Below are 25,172 nucleotides of genomic sequence, written 5' to 3' on the forward strand. Positions count from 1 at the left end.
TTGTAGCATTACTTTAGACATGGCCCTTCTTGCCACAATAAATAATGGCACTGTTTGGAACTTTTGTCGGAAGAGTCCCCTTTCTCACCATCACTGTACCGTCAGTACCCTTCGCAAGGTTCTGAGCATAAAGTGGGCTTCATCAAACAAAGTAGGCTTTGAATTGATGAATGGATGAAACAACTTCATCCCAGGTGATGTGAGCATTGCATGAAAAAGACATTACACTCTGGTACTAGGCATCGAATGTGGGACAGTTGGAAAGCAACCACACTCCCATGTCAACTCCCTTAAGGTCCCTCCTGCAAGCCAATAGCTCATCATAAAGATCCTTCGTCTTGGTGAGGAAAGTTCCCAAAGGAAGATAGCTGGCAAAATTCATCGGCATGAGCTGTGTGTCAAGCACGAGGATCTGGTCCCGGGTCTCGACCTCATACATGTTGGCGAGGGCGTGTGAGATCTTGAAAGCAGTAGTCGAAGACCACACAAGGGAGAGAACATCATCCTTGATGTTGATACAAAGGAGGAGTAGATGCGTTTGTTGAAGTTCCTCCACTTCTCGAGATGGGCAGTCGTGATGTTGTTTGTCTCCTAGACAACCAGACACTCAGCAGAGTTGCTGTCCAGTAGAAACACGTAAAGATTAGGGGCTGCAAGAACAGATCGATCCTTTATCTTTCAAATAGCATAGTTCATACCATCTAGCTTGGCAGAAGACCTGAAGGTGGCCAGGATAGTCGAGATTTTGGAAAATTCCACAGTGATAACCTTCATCTCGGATGTCTCAAAGAGGAGGCCGCAGCCAGAAGATGCACTCGAAGCCGGAAGACCGTTACGGTGAATGCCGATGATGTATACCCCCTTTGCGTTAGTGTAAGGCATTGCCAGAGGCTAAGGAACAGGGCTCGTAAACGCTGTCCGGGTAAACTCAGCAGTAGGAAGCTTGCTCCATAAGCGGGGAACAAGCGTGGGTCATAAAGGTCCTAGAGGGAGGTGCCAAGCAGAGAGGGTGTAGATCCGTAAAATGCTGATTAGGAGAGGCAAAAAGCTTTGTGTTTGCTGCAGAAATCCGCATCCGATCTCGCCAAAAGCACAGTAGTGTTGATGCTGCAGGCTGAGAAGACTCCCACTCTGGGGTAGAGGGAAGAATGCTGATTGTTGAAGGTGAGCAGCCACAAAACGCTGATGTTGAAGGCGAGCAGCCACAAAACGCTGATGGGCAGAGGCTGAAAACACTGCAGCACCAACTTCTCAAGGGCACGCAGCAGCAAAATGCTGGTGGGCAGAGGCTGAAAACACTGCAGCACCAACTTCTCAAGGGTACGTGCTAGAACTTGGTACAAGTAATAGGCAAAGCACCAAGCTACACACACCACGAAAAATAGAGCTTCTAATCACATGTAATAGGCTGAAAATAAACTGAATTTATGTCAAAAAATTAATGAGAAATTTGGGCTGATATTAAGCATTAATTATATGTTGATTACATGCACCATTTATGACACAATAAAGAGCTGAAATCAGCAATAAATTTGATTGATTATAGGCTGAGTTACAAGCTAAAAATGAAGATATAAGTGGTGCACACAGCAAGGGCTGCTTTAGTACCAACTGAAGTGCTTAAGACAAGTGATTAGAGACTAATACACTGCTGAAAACCAGAGAAAACAGCAGCTAATACATGCAGAATAATCAATTCTATAGACAGAATAACCTACATGTGTAGTCTTGATCATATCCCATGTTTAGAGGGCGTGCATGTGTTCTATTATAGGTGAAAAATGAGGGTGCATGCACTTGTGGCGGTGCTAGAAGTTGAGGAGCAGCTAGCTTGAGCTACATGTATGGCAAGTCATGCATGCAATGCCAAGTGTCTACTTGCATGAATGAATTGTCAGAATACGCAACGGAGATGATGACCAAATCTGGGAACACGAGCAAACGCAATGCAGAGAAACAGCACGAGAGAGAGAGAGAGAGAGAGAGGCGAGTAGCTTTGCTCTATATACACAAAGAAGATCCCGAATACAGGACAAGAATGGCAAGGGGCTGTGGGGCCATTTTATATGGCCCCCAAGTGGCAGTCGGCTAGCTCCAAAGGCAGCCGACTGGACCATATATCCCACGACCAGCAGAAATCACCAGTCAGCCAGATATCCCAAGTCAGCCAGCATCTGAAAAAGGTCCACTACCTGTCCAAGACAGTCCACCGCCACCACAGGATTGCCCCCCAAGCCACAGAAAAAATGGGAAAATTATGGGGACAAATACGGGGAGTGAGGAAAAATGAGAACAACACCTACAAGGGTGGGCACACCCACAACAGAGGCCCTGGTGTCTCAGTAAAGACAGGAGATGACTTCTAACACCCCCTCTCAGCTCCTGGCTGTGAAACCAACCACAGGGAGTTGGGGTGCCACCTGAGCAAATCCTAAGATAACGACTTCGTGAAGAGGTCCACCATACTGTCCTCCGTCGAACAGAACTCTAGCAAGATGTCATCAGCAACGAACTGTTCACGAAAAAAGTGCCTCTGGGTGACCGTGGTTTTTTCCAGTGGAAGCCCAATCCTGCCATGCAACCTCTGCAATCTTACCACCTCACAAGTAGCATCACAAGCAGCCCGGTACTCTGCCTCTATCAACGACAAGGCAAAAGATGACTGCCTCTTACTGCTACATAAAACTGCTCCTGGGCCTGAAGTAGATCTCCTCGTGTCTCGATCTCCTCGTGTCTCGAGTCACTCCAACCGTGGAGTCAGACTCCATCCATCAATCCCCCTCCTGTGTAAAAGAGTACATGATCCTTCGCATGCTGCAAAAACCACAAGATACGCAAATCCTGCCTCCCAAAGAGTCATCTGCAACCATGAGCTCAACTGCCTCATCAGGAAGCTCCCGTCCAATCTGGTATCCATCAAGCAAAGCAATGAACCATTCTGCTTCCGAGTCAAAGAGGCATCACACTGCTCTCACAAGGATCAACACCTGTTAAGGTGGAAAGCCAAGTCCTGGAAACCTGCTGAAGACCACGAAAGGCCTTCTGAAACCTGTCAACCACCCCCTTTGAATCCGGAACCACAAAGCCTGGAGAATCCACCTCCTTCTGCAAGTAATCAATTGCCACCCACCTGGCTTTCCGAGAGGTCCCCGTGGAAAGAACATCCTCATCTACATGAGTTTCTTTGTCCCGAATACTACGAGACATCAAAGCACAAGTTACCTGTTCGGTTTCCTATGATTGACGAACACAAGAACCACCAGCATCAGTACTGGAAAGTTCCTGCCAATTGCTGCCATCAACTGGCAAGCTATCCACCATCTTGTCCCGGAAAGCCTGCACCTGCAGCGTATCCACACTTAAGTGGCCATTACCAGACTGCCACTCATCACAAAACTGATGACCTGGGAGAGAGAGTGTTGAAAGTTTGTGAACTCCATTCTCCACTCTGCCTTCCCAAACTAACTGGCCTGTTGCCTTGTCCTGGAGAGCAACAAAATGCTCATCAAACTCCTCCCGTACGCCAATCTTGCAAACTTGATGCACTGACAACAAATGAAAACCAACACCTAGGAGGAATGCTTCCCCCCTCTGCCATCGGGAACTATCTCCAACCTGCCCTCACAGTGAACTGGGATAGTGGATGTATCCCCAGTAAGAATGTGACCAGAATACCTGCAGAGATCCTAAAAAGCCGAACAAGGAGTCATGTGCCTGGAAGCACCGCTGTCTAGAATCCACTCCTGAGTATCCGTTGCGGAGAGTCCTCCAACCTCCTCCTTGCTTGAAGAAAATAAAACATCGATGTCCATCACCTCCAAGTGCACAAAAGCCGGAGTCTTCATGATTGCTGCTGAGGAATCTTCACCCTTCTCGGTCTTCCGCTTGGGACACTGCCTCCAATAGTGGCCTTTTTGGCCACAACCATTACAGGTCCTCACTGCCTTTAGTTTCTCGCGGTCAGCGTCGGACTTCTTCTCAAAAGACTTCTCCCATGAAGCCTTCCCTTTGCTCGTGTTACGGCCTTTCGACCGTTGGCCAGTTAAGGCCTCCGAACCTCCACCCTTAGGAGGGTTTGTGAATCGTTCCTCCTGGTCCAAGACCATGGGCACAAGCTCCTCCCACGTGATGGTGCTAGGCCTGCCACCGCTGGTAATCAAAGACGAGTAAAATGCTGAGTACTGAGAGGGCAAATGCGATAGCAACGTTATGGCCATGTCCTCTGACGATATCTCCTTCCCAGTCTAGAGAACTTCCTGCTGAAGAACCTGCAGCTTGTTAATATGCTCCCGCATCGTCGACGACTTTGCAGGGCTCATAACCCGCATCTATACTTCCAAGGAAATCCTTGGCCAAAGGTGGCTGGATGGAGATGGCTTATATAGCCCAAGCTTTGATAACATGTAAGAAATTATAACTTTTGTAAGGTGAAATGTAAGTTGATCATCACGTAGATGTCAAATTACAATATGAAAAACCACTCTATGGCTAGATAGGGTGATAATCATAAATTAATCATTGACTAAATGTACCTATGGCTTGTTAATATTCAAAAGAGAACTCAAAAAAATAACAACTCACATAAAAACATAACATGAAGTAAAAAATCTTATAACTAGGCTAACATGATATGAGACATTAAACAACCAATCATTGTTCAATAACTTGCATGAGCATTTACAATTATAAAATTTCTCATTCAAAGTAAACAATCACACTTTATAAAGCTAGGAGCTAATACCCTATTGTAAAGAGAAGCCAAATGCTGCCATATACCTCTAGCCAACGTCATATACTTTACATGATTGATTACCTGCGGTGTGCAGTTGAGGAAGATAAATGAACGGACCCTGGCGTTGACACAATCCCACAACTGTGCCTGTGCCTCCCAATCCTTTCGGGTTGACGGTAACTCCCCTTCCTCTACTTCCGGCCGTAGAACCCCAACAACGATGAAATCAGCAAGGTCGTAAGACTCCAGAACAAATTCCATCATAACCTTCTATATGCCGTAGTTGTTCCCGTCCCACTGACGGTCCACCGGGAACGTGGGAAGTGTAGGGATCTTCACATGCCTCTCGGCCATCTCTAACAAATCTGCCATTGCGGGGATGTACTCTGAAAAAGGGTGGGTGGGTGGGAACAAAGAAGAACTTACACCTGCAAGTGGCTGTCTCGCAAATCAGCCCACTGTTCTCTTGCTTCTCCTCTTCCCGAACAGTCCCATAAAGTCCACTAATCAGCAACACAACAATCCCCTTCTTGCTCACACAAATCCCAAGAACTATCAAGAGCCTAGGGCTCTGACACCATGTCAGAATACGCAGCGGAGATGATGACCAAATCTGGGAACACGAGCAAACGCAATGCAGATAAACAGCGCGCGCGCGCGAGAGAGAGAGAGAGAGAGATAAAGGCGTGTAACTCTGCTCTATATACACAAAGAAGATCTCGAACACAAGACAAGAATGGCAAGGGGCTATGGGGCCATTTTATATGGTCCCCAAGTGGCAGTCGGCCAGCTCCAAAGGCAACCGACTGGACCATATATCCCACGACCAGCAGAAATCACCAGTCGGCCAAATATCCCAAGTCGGCCAGCATCTGAAAAGGTCCAAGACAGTCGGCCACCTCCAGCATAAACAGATGCAGTCGGCCAGCATCAGAGGTCCACCTGCCACCACAGGACTGCCCCCCAAGCCACAAAAAAAATGGGAAAAATATGGGGAAAAATACGAGGAGTGAGGAAAAATGAGAACAACACCTACAAGGGCAGGCACACCCACAACAGAGGCCTTGGTGTCTCAATAAAGACAGGAGATGACTTCTAACATGAATGTAGATCCTTTAAATTCTCAGCCTTTCACTTGGAATTTGACCGCCACATCATTAAAAAACCCCTAATTTTTGAAATTTACATATTAGGCTAATTTGACTGTTTTGAACGTACGAAGTCCATTTTATGAGAATCCAAGTGTAGGACCCTCAAATTGGGACTAATACTCAGACACCTCCTCTTCAAGGACCAATACCGCACCGCTCTTGAGTTGTTTACTATTCAAGGCTTTGGTAAACATATCAGCAAGGTTGTCTTTGGAAGGACAAAATTGTAAGCCCATTATTCCAGCTTGTACTTACTCTCTAGTAAAATCATAAGAAACATCAATATGTTTAGCTTTAGAATGATACACAAGATTCTTCGCAAGAGCTATGGCACATTGAGTGTCTTGAATAAATAGTCAAGGGCAATCCTTGAAAAATTTGGAGATCCTTCATCAATTGCAATGCTTTTGATGATGCAAAGTAGTATGCTTTATATTTTGATTACGTAGCAGAACCAGACATTGATGGTTGCTTCTTGCTAAGCCAAGAAATGGGTCCACTATTGAATATGAAGCAAATAATTCGAAATAGACCTCCTATCATCAATGCTTTCTACCCAATCCGCATCTGAATAACCAACGATATGGCCATCACAACCACCATAAGTAATCCTAGATTTCGAAGTACCTGAAATGTACTTCAATACTCTCAAGCCATCATGCCAATGTGAAACACGTGGATTAGTAGAGAATTGACTTAATGTACTAATGACTGGCACAAATTTGTAAGAACTAGAAGAATTTTGACGATACTTGGTTGGATCCTCAAACCCGCTGAACTTTGAGTGTGGCACAAGAGGACATGAAATAGTTTTGCAATCTTCCATTTTGTAAGTGTGGAGAAGCTGCTTCACATATTTGAATTGAGAAAAATGAAAGTATGATCCTTGAATTGCCATACCTCCATGCCAAGATAGAAATGTAAAAGGCCAAGATCCGCCATTTCAAATTGGAAAGATAAATGCTGCTTCGTGGCAGCTCTGCTCAAAGCATAAGCTCCAATAATAATGAGATCATCAACACATAGGATGATCAATAACGTCACTGTGTTTTCATCAAGCATAAAAATGATTTGAGACGGCATGAGAATAAATAAATCCATAATTGATCAAAAATGTGTGAATTTTATGATACCAAGCCCTTGGAGCTTGTTTAAGACCATAAAAACCTTTCTATAGTAAGCACACTTTGTTTTCAAGAACCGCTTCCACAAAACTTGGAGGTTGATCAATCTAGACTCTGCATTGAGATCTCCATTCAAGAAGGCCGATTTAACATCCATTTCATATATTGGCCATCCCTTTTGTGCACACAATGCAAGAACACACCTTATGGTTTTATATTTAGCCGTGGCAAGGTTGCATTCCCAACGCGTTTTTTATGATTATGGAGGTTTCAAACTTCCAAACGTTTCAAACATTTTAAACCAGGTCGTAATTTTTTTAAAAAAACTTGGGAGGCTTTATTTCTAGCAGGGCAACATCCTCGGCGGTCACATTGACCCTGCAAGGAATAAGCATAACAAATTTGCTGAACCTGTCAACAATAGTCAAACACTGTGTATTACGCTTACTCGGACTGGGAGGCAGATTTGTGACAAAGTCCATCGAAATGTCTTGGAAAGGACCCTCAGGAATTGGCAAAGGCTGTAACAACCCTATCTTCTTTCCACGAGGAGCTTTCACCTTTTGACAAATGTCACATCGTTGTACATATGTAAACACATCACGCCTCATCTTTGGCCAATAGTATTGCCATTCTAATTTCTCCAGAGTCGAATTCATGCCCCCATGACCACCTGTAATGGCGTCATGGGCATCATGGAGAAGAGCTGCCCGGAATGATTTCATGACACACAGTCGGCCTTTGTAGAAAAGCCAACCATCGCGTATCAGAAAATGGCATGGTCCTGTGGCATCCAATGCCTGTTCCCACTGAGTACCGAATTCCTCGGAATCCGCGTACGTGTGCTTCATGTCTTCTAGTCCAGTACCAACGAGGTCCATTCTAGTGGTCTGAATCGCAGACACTTGTCCCTTCCTGCTCAAAGCATCGGCCACTGGATTGGCCTTTCCTGGAAGGTACTCAATCATGCCACCAAACTGCTGGAATATCTGACTCCAGTGGTGTTGTCGATCACTCCACTGTGCACTTGGCATCGTCTGAATCCAGCGCAATGCCTGATGGTCAGTGCGAACCTTGAAGTCACGACTATACAGGAAATGTTTCCAATGTTTCAAGGCCTAAATGACTGCTAGGAGTTCACGATCATAGACTGAGTAATTCTTTTCGGCGGGCAGTAACTTACGAGACATGTAAGCTACTGGATGACCATTCTGTTGCAATACACCTCCAATTGCGATGTTACTCGCATCGGTGATCACCTGAAATGGTTCGTCCCACGAGGCAAGGGCTAAGCAAGGCGCTTCTGACAAAGCCACCTTGAGGTTCTGGAATGCCTCCAACGCTCGTGGAGTCATTCGTATCTTTTGCCTCCTTGTTTTCACTCCCTTTAGCAGATCGGTGAGGTCTGCCGAGATCAGAAAACTTGTCAATGTGGGTGGAATATGCCTGGCATATACCCACAAATGATCTAATGTCATAAGCAATCTTGGTCATGAGCGCCCTTCTGCTTATCTTCGAGCTCCCGGCTAATAATTGCTCCAACTGAAGCACCGGGGATTGAAGAACTAGGGGTAGCCACTGGGGTCTGTGGGAGCTGTGCTCACCACGGAAGCTGTGGAGGCGGCGGCGGCCTTTGGAGGCTTCTTCGGACAATCCCGAGAAGTATGTCCTTTTGTGTGACAAAAGTAACATCTACCCTCCTTCCTGTACTGAGAAAGCTCCTCAGCACTCAACTTGCCACCTGTCTTGCCTGCCTCCGCTTTTTGGTCTGGAGTAAGCTTAGACGCATTGTTCGAGTTCTTGGAGCCAGAGGCTCCCGGGCTCTGTCCTGGGGAAGACCCCGTCTGGTTCTGGCTTTTGCCCCCCGAGGCGTTAGTCTTAGGAGAAGCCGGCTGGGAAGTCTTGGGCTTGCCACCATTGTGTTTCATTTCTGCACTCTGCGCAAGCGAGAGTGCGTCCTCAAAAGTGGCTGGTCTAAACATACGCACCTCCCATTGGATGTGCGTGTCCAGGCCATACAAAAACTGCCCTTTCTTGTCCGCATCAGATAAGCCTAATTGTAGACACAAGGTCGAAATTCTATTGGCAAACTGAAGGACTGGTTGCGCATTCTGACGCGCACCCCTGAACTCGTCTTCGAGTCGCTCAAGGTAGTGGGGCGGTAAAAACCGCTGCTTAAGGTCACGGACGAACTCGTCCCACCCATAAGCTGCCATACCTGATCTGGTGTGGGCATGAGCCCACTGAGTCCACCAAGGAATGGCCTCACCTTCCAAATACCAACTGGCTAAGATCACTTTGTCAATATCTGATTTCCTAACTGCGGCAAAGTAAGCTTCAAATTGATGTAACCATGAATACAGAGTAGTGGGATCGAGTTTACCATTATACTTACTGAAATTCATTTTCTCGGAAAAATGATTCGAGGGCGCCGCCGGTGTCAATCTGGCGTCCAAAGCTCGGAGGTAACGCTCGTGTTCCACTCGTCGCATGGCTTCGTCTTCTCGTTGTCGAATCTCCAATGCACGCATCTGCATCTCAAGCAAGGAGCTTGGCTGCGGCTGTGACCCTGCGAGAGGGTCCCTGTGACGAGGATCTGGTATCTGGGATACGGAAGGAGAGGGAGGAGGAGATGGAAAACGCGACGCTGGAGAGCGAGAACGCTCCTCCAGAGCCAAAATCCGCGCCTTCTGCTCATCCAACTTGGTTGTCTGGTCTGCGATTGCTCGCATCATCTGCTGGAACATGTCTTGTACACTCAAGCCGGGTGCCCTAGCTGGGCTGCCTGGTGCACTCTGGTCCCATGGTTCTGGTTCTCTCTCGTCGCCGAAGTTCGCCATAGCGGGAAAATGCAGTTCCTTTCCGGAACGCAATCTGACCATCCACTATCTGTGTGGGAGGCTTCCGGAGGCTTCCGCTAGGACAAAACAAGGGAAAGTAATATTTTCTTGCATTCTAAAATAGGGGATGATTACAGGGGATTGAGGTAAAATCTTATTCATTATTCAGGCTAAGGAGGAATTTTACACCGTCACTATTTCAATCTCTGCCACATTCCCCAAGCTGTCTTCTTTTCACGAATGCTGAAAAGTAAAGAGTCTGACACAGACAACATGATAGTAGATCTTGCCAGCTCATCCATATCTTCCCACTCTTCAGCAGTAAGAGAAGCGGGCTTTACACCCCTTTCTTTGATAGGCTTGTGCTGCTTCTTCTAGAGCAACACATTATAGCACTGGGTTTGCCAAATATCATAGTTATGTGAGCCTTCAAGCTTCTTGATGTGAAGCAATGAAGAGCTCTCACCTGTGGTTGCCATAGCAATGTGCAACCTGTCAATGCCTGACTCCCTGCAAAATGTGCAAACACTGCACCAAAAGCACACAAAGTGCTCACAGTTGTTCTCCCAAGCTTTATCTCCCACTGCGGAAGCACGAATGCAACTCTACTCCCACTGTATGTGATGAAATCACCAAAATCTGGTTGCTGCAGATTTAGGACAGCACCTTAAATGTGCTCTGTTCCCCTTCCAAAGTACTGTACAGCAGTACTAAGTGCTCACCAATGATGTACCAAACCTGTACCGGCAAGTACAGCAACTGAAATTGAACCTTTTCCTCACTCAAATCAATGTGCAGCCATGCCAAAACTTGTACAAAGCTGTACCAAATCTGTACCAGCACGTACAGTAGCAATAAATGCTCTCCTGGCTGTCCAAATGAGTGAAAATCAGACTTTTACAGTCCCGAACAGAAATTGGGCAAAAGCCCCTTGACTGCAAGCTGATTTTTGAGGATTCAAGGCATAAAAGTCTTGCCTGCTGCTTTACCAAGCTCAACAAGCATAAAATCTTGAAAAGCCCCTTGATTTAAGATCAATTGCTGATCATACATGGTACATTGACGCACATGAAGGCATCCAGAGTCTTCACGGTGCTTCCCCCTGGCCACATATACATCCAATACATGAAAGCCCCTTGATTTACAGGCACATTGAGTGCTTGTCAGGCATCAACACATTATCCACACCATCAAATGCGATTGCCTGCATGCAAATCAACCAAATCGGCACGAAAGCCCCTTGATTTGCAATGCAATTTGCTGCAATTTTGCTCGAATGTGCGATTTCTCACATCATACAGCATGTATGAGTGCTTAATTGCACAATTACATCAAAAGCCCCAAATTTTGACATCCAATTTCCTGCAAATTGATCCTGATTGTGACCAATGTCACCCAATTTTGCCAATTTTGCTCGAAAATTGAGCAATTGGCACCTGTACCTGCTCAATTGATTGATTGTACCTGCTCAATTGCAAATCCCAAGAAAAATTGAAGCAAAATACCTTGTAATTTCTGATTTTTTTTTTTTGTTGCAGAAGGGTTGATGAATTTGGTGCTGATGCTTATGCAGTTGCTCCTGCAGCTGTAGCTGATGTACGGATGGCTGGGCAGCGTAGCTCTCCTCAGCAGGCAGCGTGTGGGCTGCGTAGCTCTCCTCAGCAGGTGACGTGGAGTTGATGCTTATGCGCCTGCCTGTTGACGCCTTGTGACTGAGCCTGACCACCACCACATAGGCGTGTCGCCTGACGTGGAGCTGAGCGCCGCCCGACGTTGCAGCCTTCGCCTACTTACGCGGACCACCACCACGTAGGCGTTGCAGCCTTCGCCGCCTCCTTCAGTGGCTTGCGCTACACGCGTTGTGTGCCTTCGCCACCTTCTCTTTCCGCCAACCTGCTGTGCGCTGCGATGGTTGCTGCTGCTGCTGTAGGCGCCTGGCTGCTCAGCGCTGACACGTAGTCGACCAACGCCACCAGTCGCTCGAGATTGCCTTCGCCGCCTCCAACTTCGCCTAGTAGCCAGCCAACGACTAAAGCCTACGTGTCCGCCTGAATTGAACACCTGGCGCTGCTGCTGTAGGCGCCTGGTTGGCAGATACAGTAGCGCTGGCCTCCTCGCTACCCCAGCTTCTTGATGCCGCCGACTGGACCTCCTCCGGCCTCACTCACTCACTGCACGCCTCACAGAAATCTGATAGAGCCGTCCAGCAGTGAACTAATGGAGGCAGTGCCTAAAATGATGGCAAATCTACCGAGGCCGTTGTCCATCTCCGATTTGTCGCCGTCCCCAATGCATGGCTCTGATACCAGTTGAATGGGAGAAGATTAGGGTTAGAGATTCATGTGGGAGACATACACAGAGAGAACAAGGGAGAGAGAGAGAGAGAGTTGTGGGGATAAGTCAACTCACCAAGATGAGTGTGTGACTCCCCTATCACACATGTATATTGCACTAGTACACATAGTGCACTTAGTACATTAAAAGTACTAAGTGTACTATGTACTATAACTTATGGGCTTGTACACACTATAAGGGTGGGCATTATGCCTTTACCCCAACATATTTTACCTCTTTGTCTTAAGCATTGTTAATTATGTTTTAAGCATGTTTAAGAATTCACTAATCATGTTTAATCCAATAAATGCATATGTACGTGTGTGGATTCAGATACATGTTTGGTGTGTGTACATGTGTGCATGCTCATATGTTTGTGCATATGCATGTATATGTGTGTTTCTCTTATCTTGTTGCAAGAGCATCAGCTAAGGCATCTTGTGGGTTAGCTCTGCAAGTACCATCAGGTACAGGTGCAGCTAACGTGGCACATGCAGCTGACACATGGCACTATCGTGTGGATGATGCAAGCGCTATCGTGTGGTTGGCTGCAGGCGATGGCACATGTACGGGTGATTGGCTGCACTGCAGCGCCTGGAGCCAAGCGCAGGCAGCAAGCAAGCGAAGCACAAGGCAAGCAGCAAAAGCGTTGGCGGCTGGCTGCCACGCAGGCGGACATGCGCATACGCGTGGGCAGCAACAAAGCATGGGCGGCAGCGAAGCGTGGGGCACCGGGCAGCAAAACGCGATGGAGAAAAAAAGCGTCGGGCAGCAAATCGGGAAAAAAAAAACGCTAGCGTGGGATTTTCGAAAACACTAGCGCCGTGCTATTTTTTTTTTTAATAGAAAATATTCAAAGAGTTCTTGAATGAGATAAAAGCACTTGTATAGTTTTTTCTCTCTCTAAGGGGGAAAAGCATAGCTTTTCACCCCTAGACTTGTATAAATAGGGGGCCAAGGCTCTTGTATCACACAACACATCTTGGGTGAAAGCTTGAAGGAGATCTCCTCCCCGTGGATCAAGGAGGAATCTTCTCAGGAATTGTACAAGGGCTACGCCCACCTCGAGTGATAAATAAATACTTGCGGGGGCACCACGCTTTGGGGCCAATTGGTCTTTTGTGCAGGAGCACTCTAGCTCTAAATATTTTCTTTTTCTTCCAAATTTATTATTCCGGTTCATAAAGTGATTAAAGTGTGATTAAGTGTGTTCACCGCCCATCAAGTTTCTGAAGGCCGGTTTCAAGGTTCCATTGCCGGGATTCATCGTCAACTTTTTCAAGAAGGCGAGCCTGTGGTCGACACATTTAATTCTATGGCTGGAACTAGTGCGAAGATGAGGGATCTATCTTCGGAAGAGGACGACTACTATTTCGATGAAGACAAGGAAAGCGAGCAAGAAATACCTTCTGATATGCCAGAGCTTGAAGATGATGATGCCACCTATGAAGCAAGATTGCAGAGTTTGATGGAGGAATTAATGGAACTCGCAAAGGACTCACGTTTCCCATGAAACTTCAAAACTGATTCCAAACCACGGAGGCAGGGGTCTGAGAAGAAAGCTAAGCCTCAACATTCGACTCCTAAATTTTCAACCATACCCTGATTCTTCTTCTTCTTTTCCCCCACCTATCCATGAAAACCCTTTCAATACTTCTCATCCTGGTTACTTTGGCGGAGGCTCTGTCTTTCATTCCATGACGGGTGTACCCAACATGGGCATGACTGGGAGCTATGGCATGCAACCAGGTATGCATGGAGGTATGTATGGAGGTATGCCAGGAAGTATGTATGGAACTTATGGTGGCGGTGGTGGAAGTGCTTTTGGTATGCCTGGTATGGGAGGTGGTATGATGGGAATAGGATCTAATGCTGTGGGCAATTCTCTTCTCAAACCACATCCCTATAATAATCTTGTTCAAGGCGAGAAGCCAAAAGATTATAAAGAGGGTGGTGTAACAGTAAAGTTTGATACTTTTAGTGGTGCAAAGGACCGTTTGAAGGCTCTCACCTTCATTCAACAGTTTGATACGGCATTTTCTGGTGGTAACTTCACAGAGGCATCTAAGGTACGAAAGGCAGCTTCTTTCCTAAAGGGTAATGCTCTTCAATGGTGGTCGACACTTCTTCATCAAGGAATGGCACCTAGCACTTGGGTGGAGTTCAAGCAAATCTTCTCTTCCTTATGGTTGACACCGACTTTTGAGGTGGATTTTATGACAGCTTGGCATCGATTAGATTCCAGAGATTGTAACAATCTGGAAGAATATAACAAGAAATTTTGGGATGCTCTGCTACCCGTCACATCCTTTAGGCCCATGTCATTGGTTGAGCAGATGCCAGATAGAGACTTATTGTTGTGGGTTACCCAAGGAGCTTCGAGATTATTGCATCAAAACAAAGGTCATTAATATGACTCAGATGATAGAAAATGCTCAGACTGGATATGCCATGCTTACTGGTCAGATGTCAGGATTCAAGGATCAACGTCTCTTCTCCAAGAAAGCATCAAAGGAATCGAAAGAGACCAAAAACATTGAACCACGAGAGAAAGGGCAATCCAAGAAGAGAAAATTGCAGCCTTTACCTCATAGGACAGATGAAGAAAGGAAAGAGCTTATAGCTGGCAACAAATGTTTCTTCTGTGGAGAAGCAAGGCATCGGTACTATAGGTGTCTGAAGAGAGAACCTAAAAACGCAGATGATTCACAAGAAGAGCCTAAAGCAAAGAAACAGAAACCGTCTGCTAGACTAGTACCTGACTTGATAGGGATGAAGCAAGGGGATGCATCTTCAGAGTTATGCAGAGCATGGGAAAGACTTCGAGATCAAGAGGTTTTGATCTTCTTCGATCCCTGGGGCTAGGGCTCGTGCAAACTTCATCACCCCCGAGCTTGCAGCAAAGTTGGGCATCAAATTAGAAGAGATGGGTGTGTTACATGAGGCTACTTTGGCTTATCCTGGACATTCGGTTGAGGTTACACCCATCATTGGGAAACTGCGTCTCAATGTGCAGACTTACACGGACAGAGAGGATAACTTCTTCATTATGCCTTTGGAGGGTTGTGATGTTTTGTTGGGTATGCCTTGGTGCCATAAGGTTAAAGCACTGGTAGATACTTTCAACAGGAAAATCTCTCTCACTAATAAGAATAAAGAACACACTCTTGATGTAAAGCTTAAAGGGGAATCTATTCCTGTTGTATCGGCCTCGGCCATTTCTCGTCTAATAAAGAAACATCTTTCTGTTTACTTACTGTTTGTTAAAGAGAATCAGGATACTAACCTATCTGAGCTGGATAAGGAAAGATTGGATTTTCTCAAAAGTTTTCAAGATTGTTTTTCAAAGGCTTTGCCAGGGGAATTGCCGCCTGCTAGGCCTGAGGATCATGGGATTGATTTGATTCCTGGAAGTTCACCACCGAATAAGCCACCCTATAGGGTGAGTGCAGCCCAACAAGAAGAGATTATGAGCCAAGTGCATGATCTGTTGGCAAAAGGTTGATTCAGCCGAGCTCTTCACCCTATTGTTCACCAGTGCTTTTGGTACAAAAGAAAGATGGTTCTTAGCGGATGTGCATTGATTACAAGGCACCGAATAAGATTACCATCAGGAGCAGATTCCCTATACCTCGAATCGATGATATTTTGGATCGATTACAGGGAGCAGCTTGCATCAGACGCATTAATCTAAAGAGTGGATATCGTCAAATTCACATCAGGCCAGAAGATGTGCACAAGACAGCTTTCAAGACAACTTTTGGACTTAATGAGTTTTTGGTCATGCCTTTTGGTCTTACGAATGCTCCAGCGACTTTTAGCAAGATGATGGATCGGATTTTTCGACCCCACCGTGCTTTTGTGGGCACTTTCTTTGATGATATGATTGTGTTTTCTCACTCAGAGAAGGAGCATCGGGAGCATTTGACCAAAGTCTTTGAGGAACTTAAAAAGCATAGGTTGGTTGTCAATGGAAAGAAGAGTGAATTCTTCATGCAAGAGATTCACTTTCTTGGGCACATAGTGTCTAAGGATGGCGTCAGGATGGATCCAGCAAAAGTTGAAGCGATAAGAATTGGCCGGATTTACATACTATTCATGATGTGAGAAGTTTCTTAGGACTTTGTTTATATTACAGGAGGTTTATTCGATTCATAGTTTCCAGAAACGCCGTTTCTAGCCCACCGAAACGTGGAAACGTTTCTTTCACGTTTCGGAAACATTTCCGTTTCCAAAAACGGCGTTTCCAAGGCGTTATTTTTCCAGGGTTTAGAAACCCGCGTGCTCTCTTTCGCCGGCATTTTGCGCGCTTGTTTCCGCCGCCTGTTTGGAACTGCTCTACCCATCTACCTTGCCCTCTACCCCTCTACCTCCACATCAGCCCTCTACCACGCCCTCTACCTCTCTACTTGGGGCCTCCACCTTTGCCATCTAAGCTCTACCAAGCAAGAAGGAGTCGCACCTTGCTTGCAGCCTGCAGGACCAGAAAAACAGCCTCCACTTCTCGAATCTCTCCGAGTCTCCCGACCTCGAACCGCACAAGTAAGTTAAGTAACATGGCTCAGACTCCGGATCCTTTTTGGCAGCATGTGGAGCAAGTGGGGGGTTATGCAGGATCTGGTGGCTCCAGGAAATGGAGATGTAAATATTGTGGGTTGGTCAAAACGGGGAGTGTCACCCGTGTGAAGAACCATCTTGCTCATGTTCCAAACAAAGATGTAGGGCCATGCCCCTCTGTTCCTCTAGATGTTCGGAAAAGCCTTGAAATGTGGAGGCGAAAGCGTTTGGCCATTCCCGAAGAGGAAGTATCTACAGCAATGGGTGGTCAAGAGCATGAAGCCGGTTCAAGTCAAGCAGCAGCAGCAAAGAGGGCCAGAGGCAGAGACACAGGATCAGATTTCTCCTCTACCTCAGTGTCGGGTGTGCATGCAAGGAGGACTCCTTTGCCAGGTGATGTATCACATTCACAAGACACCCCTCCAATAAATACTGTACAAAGGGCTAGCATCCAAGCAGGATTTCAAAAGCAAGCAATTGCAGAGGCAACTAGGGAGCTCACCCGGATGTTCATACGGTGTGCCATTCCCTTTCATGTGGCCAAGACAAATCAATGGAGGAAGACCATGAGGGCCATCAGCCGCATTGGATGCGAGTGGGATGGCCCTACATCTGAGGCTCTGCGGACACGAGAGCTAAAGCGGGAAAAATCATGCATAGAAGTGCAGCTACAGCCCTTGAAGGAAACATGGAAAAAGTACGGCTGCACTATATCGTGTGATGGGTGGTCAGATGTACGCAGGAGAAATATATACAATGTTTTGGTGTCATGCTGCAAAGGCACTATGTTTTTGAAAGCCATTGATGCCTCCCTCCCAGGTCTCACAGTTACAGGTGCATTTATTTGGACACATATAAGGGAGGCTATAGTGCAAGTTGGACCTGAGAATGTTGTGCAGGTGGTGACAGATAATGGAAGTAATTGTAAGTCTATGGGCTCTATGCTAGAGGATGAATTTCCAGCCATTGTGTGGACCCCTTGTGCATCACATAGCCTCGACTTATTGATTGAGGACATAGGTCAAATACAATGGGTTGAAGCCATCTTTCGCACCGCACGAAGCATGGTGAAGTTTGTGAAGAAGAGGCCAAAAGTCTTGAGCATGTATCGGGCCTACAGCACTCTTGAGCTATTGCAGCCTGCAACCACCAGATTTGCACACATGTTCATTGTGCTTGAGAGACTCCTGCGAGTCCGCAGAGAGTTGGTACGCACTGTCTACTCAAATGAATGGCTAGAGTGGGATGAGAGAGAGAGCCCCAAGGCAAGAGCTTTTGTGCGTGATGTCATGAGAGAGGAGTGGTGGGTAGAGGTTGAGGGGTTGATCAAAACTCTCAACCCCATCTACACAGTGTTACGCATTACACACATGGAGGGCAGTACTCTAGGCCTTTTATACGAGTACATGGACAAGATTGGGGAGGCTCTCAACAAGCAAGACTACTTGAGAGCAGAGCAGTAAGTCTCCTCAGTCATGGCTACCCTTGCTTTACTTCTTATCTTTATTTTACTCTTGAGTCTTTACATTGGTCTCGACTCTTGACTCTTGTTTTTTGTCCTTTTTTATCTTATGGTTTGATCTCTAAAGGGTTGATGAAATCAAGGCTGTGTGGAATCGGCGATGGGATTGGTTTCACAGGCCGATTCATGCAGTAGCACATGTATTGCATCCTTTGTGGCGAGATGAGGAGCAATACGAGAACGAGGAGCTAGAAGAAGGCTTCATGACATACATCAGGAACTTGACATCTGGTAATGTGCACATGCTGAAATGTATAGAGGATGATCTCTTGGCCTTTCGCAACCAGACATGGTCGAGAGACTGCAAAGCTTCGAGAGACTCAGCTACAGCCTGTCTCATGGTGGGAGAAGTATGGAAATTGTGCTCCCACGCTGGTAATTCACTACCCTTAACTACAGTTTACATAGTACACTGTACAATTTACATCTTTCTTGTTTCCACTTAGTTCTAATTTCTAATTGTATGTGCATTTCAATAACAGAAATGCATCGCCATTCGAGTGCTCTCACAGGATTGCAGTTCGGGTCCATGTGAGAGGAATTGGAGCACTTGGGCCCTCTTCCATACAAAGAAGAGGAATAGGCTGAGTACCGCTCAGCTAGAGCGGTTGGTGTTTTGTCATTGCAACCTCCAGCTCCTTGAGAGGAATGCCCGACATCCGGAGCCTTCGCAGGTGAATGTGGATAAGATCGACATCAGGAGGGAGAGGTTCATCCCAGAGATCCCACGGAATGAGCGTGATATGTACACCTTGCTTTATGAGGAGCTAACAGTGCCGAGCCACAACACCCGCTGCACCACCCATTCTCAGAGGCAGAGGGGGGGATCCATCGCTTCCACTTCAGCAGAGGCAGAGGACCACGATCCTACCATTTCTTCATCTGAGCCTAACTCTCATGAGTCGGAGGATGACTCCTCCATGGATGATCTTGATGAGTGATTTTTGGAGCACTTAGCTCTAGGATTTTGTCATGCCAACAGCTGCTGCCAGCTTGCCAGCCACATGGATATTAGTCTATACATATGGATTATGGATGATGGATGATGGATCTTGTTTTGTATTGACTCTTTTGAGGCTTGAGGCTTGAGCCTTGAGCCTACAGTTGTCGTTTCTGAATTTTGATCTATCATTTGAGTCTTTGACATTGAACTTGAGCAAAGATGTATTTTTCAAGCTTTTGTAATGTTTTTATTAATTATATATGTATGTATTAAACCCTAAAACCGAAACTCCGTTTCCCCGTTTCTTCCCGAAGGCCGAAACTCCGAAACTCCGTTTCCCGCCGTGCTCCGCACCCCCGTTTCCGAAACTCGTGGAAACTATGATCCGATTCTTTGCAAAAATTGCTTCACCTTTACATCACCTAACCAAGAAGGATGTAAAATTCCGATGGACAGTAAAGGAAGTGGAAGTTTTCAACAAGCTTAAGGAAAAGCTAACCACTGGTCCAGTGTTACTGAATCCTAGAGAACCTTTTGTGTAGAACTCTATCCACACGTATTCTCTAATTGCAAGGGAATAGACTTTTGGTACTACATTTATTCACTACCGTCAGACGGATTTGAAAACTCACACATGGAAACTGAATAGTGTTAATACTTGACACTCATAGAACATAATTGCAGCACAAAACTTAATAAAAAATTGGAAGCAAAAATCTTGCATATAGCATGCTTGTAGGTCAATGGATCTTGCCATGCTACGGGCTACCAAACAATCATGTGAAAAACTTTGATTGCATGACCTTATTGCCATATGCAATCAATTCAGATATATGGATGCAGCAGTAGCACAATCCATACATACATGTAGTCTGTCATGCATGCTCCATGCACACGTGTAGACAACTTTCTGACAAGGAGCCAACAAAACTCAAACAAGTAACCCGTGACCCGTTGAGGTGCACAAAACATTAGAAATGGCCACACGGTCATTAAACAATGATGAACTTGGCCATACATTCAGCCATACCATCAACAAAGTGCAATCGACAGTGTTAACATAGAGAGAGGGATAAACAAGACGGCCAAAGCTGCTAATACTAGCTCGCAAGATGAAAGATAAAAAGCAGAGACAGAGAGAGAGAGAGCGAGAGAAACCTTGACACTGAGAGGAAGGTGAAGGATCGTCAATCAGCTCACAATGTAACTCTAAGAAGCGACTCGCCAAATCGAGAGGTATGACCTACAGCATTCTGAAACTTCTGCCCTTGCTTGCTCGTTCATTTCACTCTCATCACACGAAAAAGGAAAACCTCTCCTTTAAGCTGTATTGAATTTCTTGTGCTGGTTCAACTTGGTTGGGGAAGAAACATACAAGCCACTTTCTTTTGGTGTAAATGTGGGACCAGCTGTTGTCGGCTCTTGATTGGCTGCTCCCTACAGACTTATCTCCGTATGTGTGGTAGGTCCTTTGAAGTTTGAAGTGAGATTTCTCATGTCACGTTCAAACCCTTTGTTTCATCATCGGGATTCAGTGCTCTCCAAAAGAACATTTGCTTCAAGTTTCAACCAATCAAAATGAAGGTTATGCTCAATCAAAAGTAACGGGGTTCAAGGTTATGCTTAAAAGTAACCAACCGAGAGGAAAGTTTGATGATTGCTTGGTTACACAATTGTGGAGATATCCTTACCAGTGCTCACTTTTATTTTAACAAGGAACAAACCCAAACTCGTCTTGAAGAGGCTCAAACAGCCAGATGCGGTATTGAGTTCATTGAAGTGCTCTCAACGACAACACCACCCGACCCATCCACCATTTTCCACACAATGCAGATGATGCCCAATAACATGATAGGCAGTATACGAAAAGGCATCTGGAAAAAAATAAATGACTACAGGAACAGTTCAAAAACTTGTCCAAGATAAGCAAGAGGGAGTCCCACATGCATCACCTTTCACACTCTGATACATGTGTCATACAAGGGCTACTAATGTTAGGGTTTAGCAAAGGAATCAGCCCATGTTGTGAGCCCTCATCTACAGAGGGACAAAAAAAGGCTCTTCATGTGAGACAATCCGCCCAGAACACGCCACAATAGGTTGCCCACCTACAGATGCTAATGTGGAGGAAATTACAACAAATAACACGAACTAATAATGCAGACAAACACAGGTGGGCCTACGTTCTGAACAATTAGCAATAAAGCACTCTCCCCCCATTACACACGTGTAAAAACATTAACCTGGTAAATCTGTGTCTTCCCTTTCACTCTTTAGCTCACTTTCACGAGCCTACCTCTTGTGCAAGTTTATGTTTCCCACAATTTCTAGACCAACTCATTTCCTACAGTAGCTTACACTATCCACTGCTCCCTTTGCTTCAACTTTCACTGCTTATCCTTCGCAAACTGTTGGGGCTCTTGCATAGTATGCCTTCACATTTGCCTGGATCTTCTTCTCCCATTTGATTGTGGTGGTGTTAGATACACATCACATCAAGACCTTTCTGTAAAGTTTCTAAAAACTTTTCAATCACCTTCATGCGGGGGCAGCTGTGGTCATTTTCAGAAAATAAAGGCCTCATGGGGAGCATAGCACACAAAGCATGGGTTTCAGCCGCATTTTCCCTCGTTTCAGCAGAAGGTGTATAGCTAAGATGGGCCCTTGAGATTCGCTGGCCTGTGCTAACACCTTCTTGTTCATCATTTTCTTATACATAAATCTGAATTCTGCTCTTCTTTCAGCCTTTATTAACGAAGCCCCCAGAAAATGAGACGGATCTGGCAGTGAAGTACAAACATCGCCAAAAGCAACCAAAATCTGTCTACGCTTCAACCCTAGCCCTGATCCAATTCTAACTTTAACCCTGTCCCAAGAAAAGTAATGAAACTAAAGCAAAATCAGCCCTAGCCGTCAACCTATCTCTAACTCGAACTCTAGCCCTGAACTTAGCCCGAACCGTAGCCCTAGCCCTAACCATCTGAAGAAAAATCGACAAAGAAGGCGAATTAGGACTACCTTGTTGCCAACAAATGGTATCTTTTCGGCCTCCTCAGCGCGAATGGCATAGTGTTGGGCCATGATTTCATCGTCCCGCGGTCTTTCTGCATCAAGATCGAGCATCATCTCCATGGTTGCAGCGGTTTCAGAGGAAAAATGTAGCAGATGATCAAAGACGGGGTCAATGGGATGTTTGATATATGTTTATTTTAAAGAGTCTACTATCTATTAAACAAACTAGTTGGCAACCCGTGTTTCTCAAGCCTTTGGAGGTTTTCAAAATCAAATGCTACCCAAACCTCTTCTTCCTTTTCTCGAACCTCCAAATTCTTACCACGTGACACTTTTATGAAACTCTTTTTTAAAATAATATATCGGGAAGAAAAAAAAAGAGAGAGATCAAATCAGACCTTAGATTATAGGTTGAGTATAAAGATTGTCTTTAATTCAAGGGTTCACGATTTCATCGTCCCGCGGTCTTTCTACATCAAGATCGAGCATCATCTCCATGGTTGCAGCGGTTTCAAAGGAAAAATGTAGCAGATGATCAAAGACGGGGTCAATGGGATGTTTGATATATGTTTATTTTAAAGAGTCTACTATCTTATTAAACAAACTAGTTGGCAACCCGTGTTTCTCAAGCCTTTTGAGGCTAAATGCTACCCAAACCTCTTCTTCCTTTTCTCGAACCTCCAAATTCTTACCACGTGACACTTTTGTGAAACTCTTTCTTAAGATAATATATCGAGAAGAAAAGAAAAGAGAGAGATCAAATCAGACCTTAGATTATAGGTTGAGTATAGAGATTGTCTTTAATTTAAGGGTTCACTTTCTAATGTGCCTCTATTAAATTATAAATATATAGTATATATTATATAAACTATGTACTTTGTAGTATACACAAGTTACCAAGGTCCAAGGCTCCAAGTATATAGTATATATATGCTAGATACTATCATCATATCATGTATGGATTATTGGAATTTGGAATCTATATGATGTATCATTGTCTAACTACTCCCTACCATATCAGTGATGGCAGTGGGCAGTCTGCAAACCATAAATGCATAATTGGATCATGGTCCAAGTTCCAACGACTCCATGGCACATGTCATACCTCATACGCGACAAGCCCATAGGACCATATGGATGGTGGATCATGGCAGTGGGGGCAATGAGCAAGTCATACATGCATTATGCACATTGCATAGTACATACTACATAGATCATTCATGATAGTCATCAAGATTCTATATAATTATCATGATGGTATGCTATGAATATTATGGCATGCTATGAATTTAATGTCAGTTAAATTCATAGCATACTATGAATTAACATCAGTTAAATTCATAGCATACTATGAATTAATGTCAGTTAATTCATGATAGTCATCTAGATTCTAAATGATAATCATGATGGTATATGCTATGAATTTAACATCAGTAAAGACCCTTTGGCACTCCACTATCTCCACACGCTTAAGTGCTTGAAGTTGAAACGTGCCTTTCTTTCCCTCCTTAAACCTATGATGTGTCTTCTTCTTGTGTAACAGTTAACTTTTGAACTCCCCAGTGTCGCTTGCATTTCTCAAGCTTCAAGCTATGGCCGTTGGCTAGCTGTGGAGCCTGGAGAGGCTAGGGCCCTAGGCATCCCTTGAACCTTCCCTAGTTCGAGACCCTTTCCCATTCCCCCCGCCCACCCCAGTCTTGAGTCCTCACCCCTGGGCCCTGGGCCCTCTCTTCTTCATGTCTCTCTTACATCTCTAGAACCATCACACTGAGCCATCACCTTAAGCACCTACAGTGGGCTAGCCCCACCATCACACTGACCCATCACTCCTAGGGCCTAGAACCTCTCTTCTTCGTGTCTCCCTTGCATCTAGAACCATCGCATTGAGCCATCACCCTAAGCACCTATAGTGGACCACCCCCAACGACCATCGCCCCTGCAAGCTTCTCAACTAGCCCCTTTTGCAATGTAGAGGCTAGTGGCCAACCCCGTTTTCCCCTTGGCCATTCCCTGGGGTCCTCTGTTGACTCAGTACCATGAGCCTTGAAGCATCTTCTACACATTTATTGGCGGCCTGGATTTTGAGCCTTGAAAGTTGTATGCCTTAGCTCTGGACAATGTAACCAGCCCCAGATTTAGACTCTTCCCTCGCTAGTCTTCGACCACCCTGGTATGTAGAGTCCTGAGACTTGAAAGTTGTATGTCTTGGCTCTGATGACTAGTGCATTTAGCCACGGATTTAGACTCTTCCCTTGTTGGTTGGCTACCCCTAGTATGTAGATTCTCGAGTCTCTAAATTCACAGGCTTTAATAGCCCTCTGTAGCTCTACTTTAGGCTCAACAATGTAAGACCATGCTTTAGGTATTTGTAACATGTATGGTTAAATCATAATGCATCCCTTTGCAGCTTTTCTATCAACCCTACATGGGCCAAGGCTTAAAAAACCATCGAGCTCACTTTATATGGTTTTCTACTATATCTTACTTTGGCTATGCATGTAACTTATGAGTATGACATGCAATTGAATGGTTAGTAGGGATGCATACATAGCAGGTTATTTTTATTTTTCTGGTCTAAGTACACATGCCGAATAGTTTCATGCCCTAGTTTCAAGAATTGTGGGCAATGAAATATGATAGTTTTAATGCTATCTTGATTTTTAAGGCTAGAAATTTAGCTTGATCCTTAAGGCTTCAACTAATAAAAGCTAAGCAGGTTCATATTGATTTTCTTAGGGTCTAATATCCAAAGTTATTGTCTTATGTTGATAAGTTGAAGCATATTCAATGCTAATACAAATTTCAATGTTATTTTTATTTCTTAAGGCTCAATTTTCATTCTAACCTTAAGTCTTTAGCTCAGAAGGTAAAGCATGTTTAATGAGTGAAATGGGTCAAGACTTAATGCACATGTTATAGATTGCCTTCTATGCAATGCACATAATGGTTTTACAAGA

The 25,172-nt window shown here is 45.1% G+C and overlaps 1 protein-coding gene and 1 long non-coding RNA gene across 5 annotated transcripts; one reads left to right on the top strand and one right to left on the bottom strand.

Annotated features, from left to right (window-relative positions):
* The first annotated feature begins 16,737 nt into the window (after positions 1 to 16,737).
* On the top strand, positions 16,738 to 19,246 carry LOC147602913 (uncharacterized). The gene is made up of 4 exons (XM_086797410.1): positions 16,738 to 18,197; positions 18,328 to 18,400; positions 18,519 to 18,635; positions 18,743 to 19,246. The coding sequence occupies exons 1-4, from the start codon at positions 16,738 to 16,740 to the stop codon at positions 19,199 to 19,201; spliced, it is 2,109 nt and encodes a 702-aa protein (XP_086653536.1). The 3' UTR covers positions 19,202 to 19,246.
* Positions 19,247 to 20,105: 859 nt separating this feature from the next.
* Positions 20,106 to 22,362, bottom strand: LOC147602914 (uncharacterized). Of its 4 annotated transcripts, none has more exons than XR_015265705.1 (2): positions 22,222 to 22,362; positions 20,106 to 20,759 (listed from the first exon to the last, which is right to left on the bottom strand). It is a non-coding gene; the product is annotated as an uncharacterized LOC147602914 (long non-coding RNA). The 4 variants fall into 4 exon arrangements; XR_015265704.1 differs by lacking the exon at positions 20,106 to 20,759 and adding an exon at positions 20,939 to 21,077; XR_015265703.1 differs by lacking the exon at positions 20,106 to 20,759 and adding an exon at positions 20,939 to 21,095.
* Between the last annotated feature and the right edge of the window lie 2,810 nt (positions 22,363 to 25,172).

The sequence above is a fragment of the Cibotium barometz genome, chromosome 65, assembly GCF_041138505.1.
Source record: "Cibotium barometz isolate CiBa-2024 chromosome 65, ASM4113850v1, whole genome shotgun sequence".
Lineage (NCBI taxonomy): Eukaryota > Viridiplantae > Streptophyta > Polypodiopsida > Cyatheales > Cibotiaceae > Cibotium > Cibotium barometz.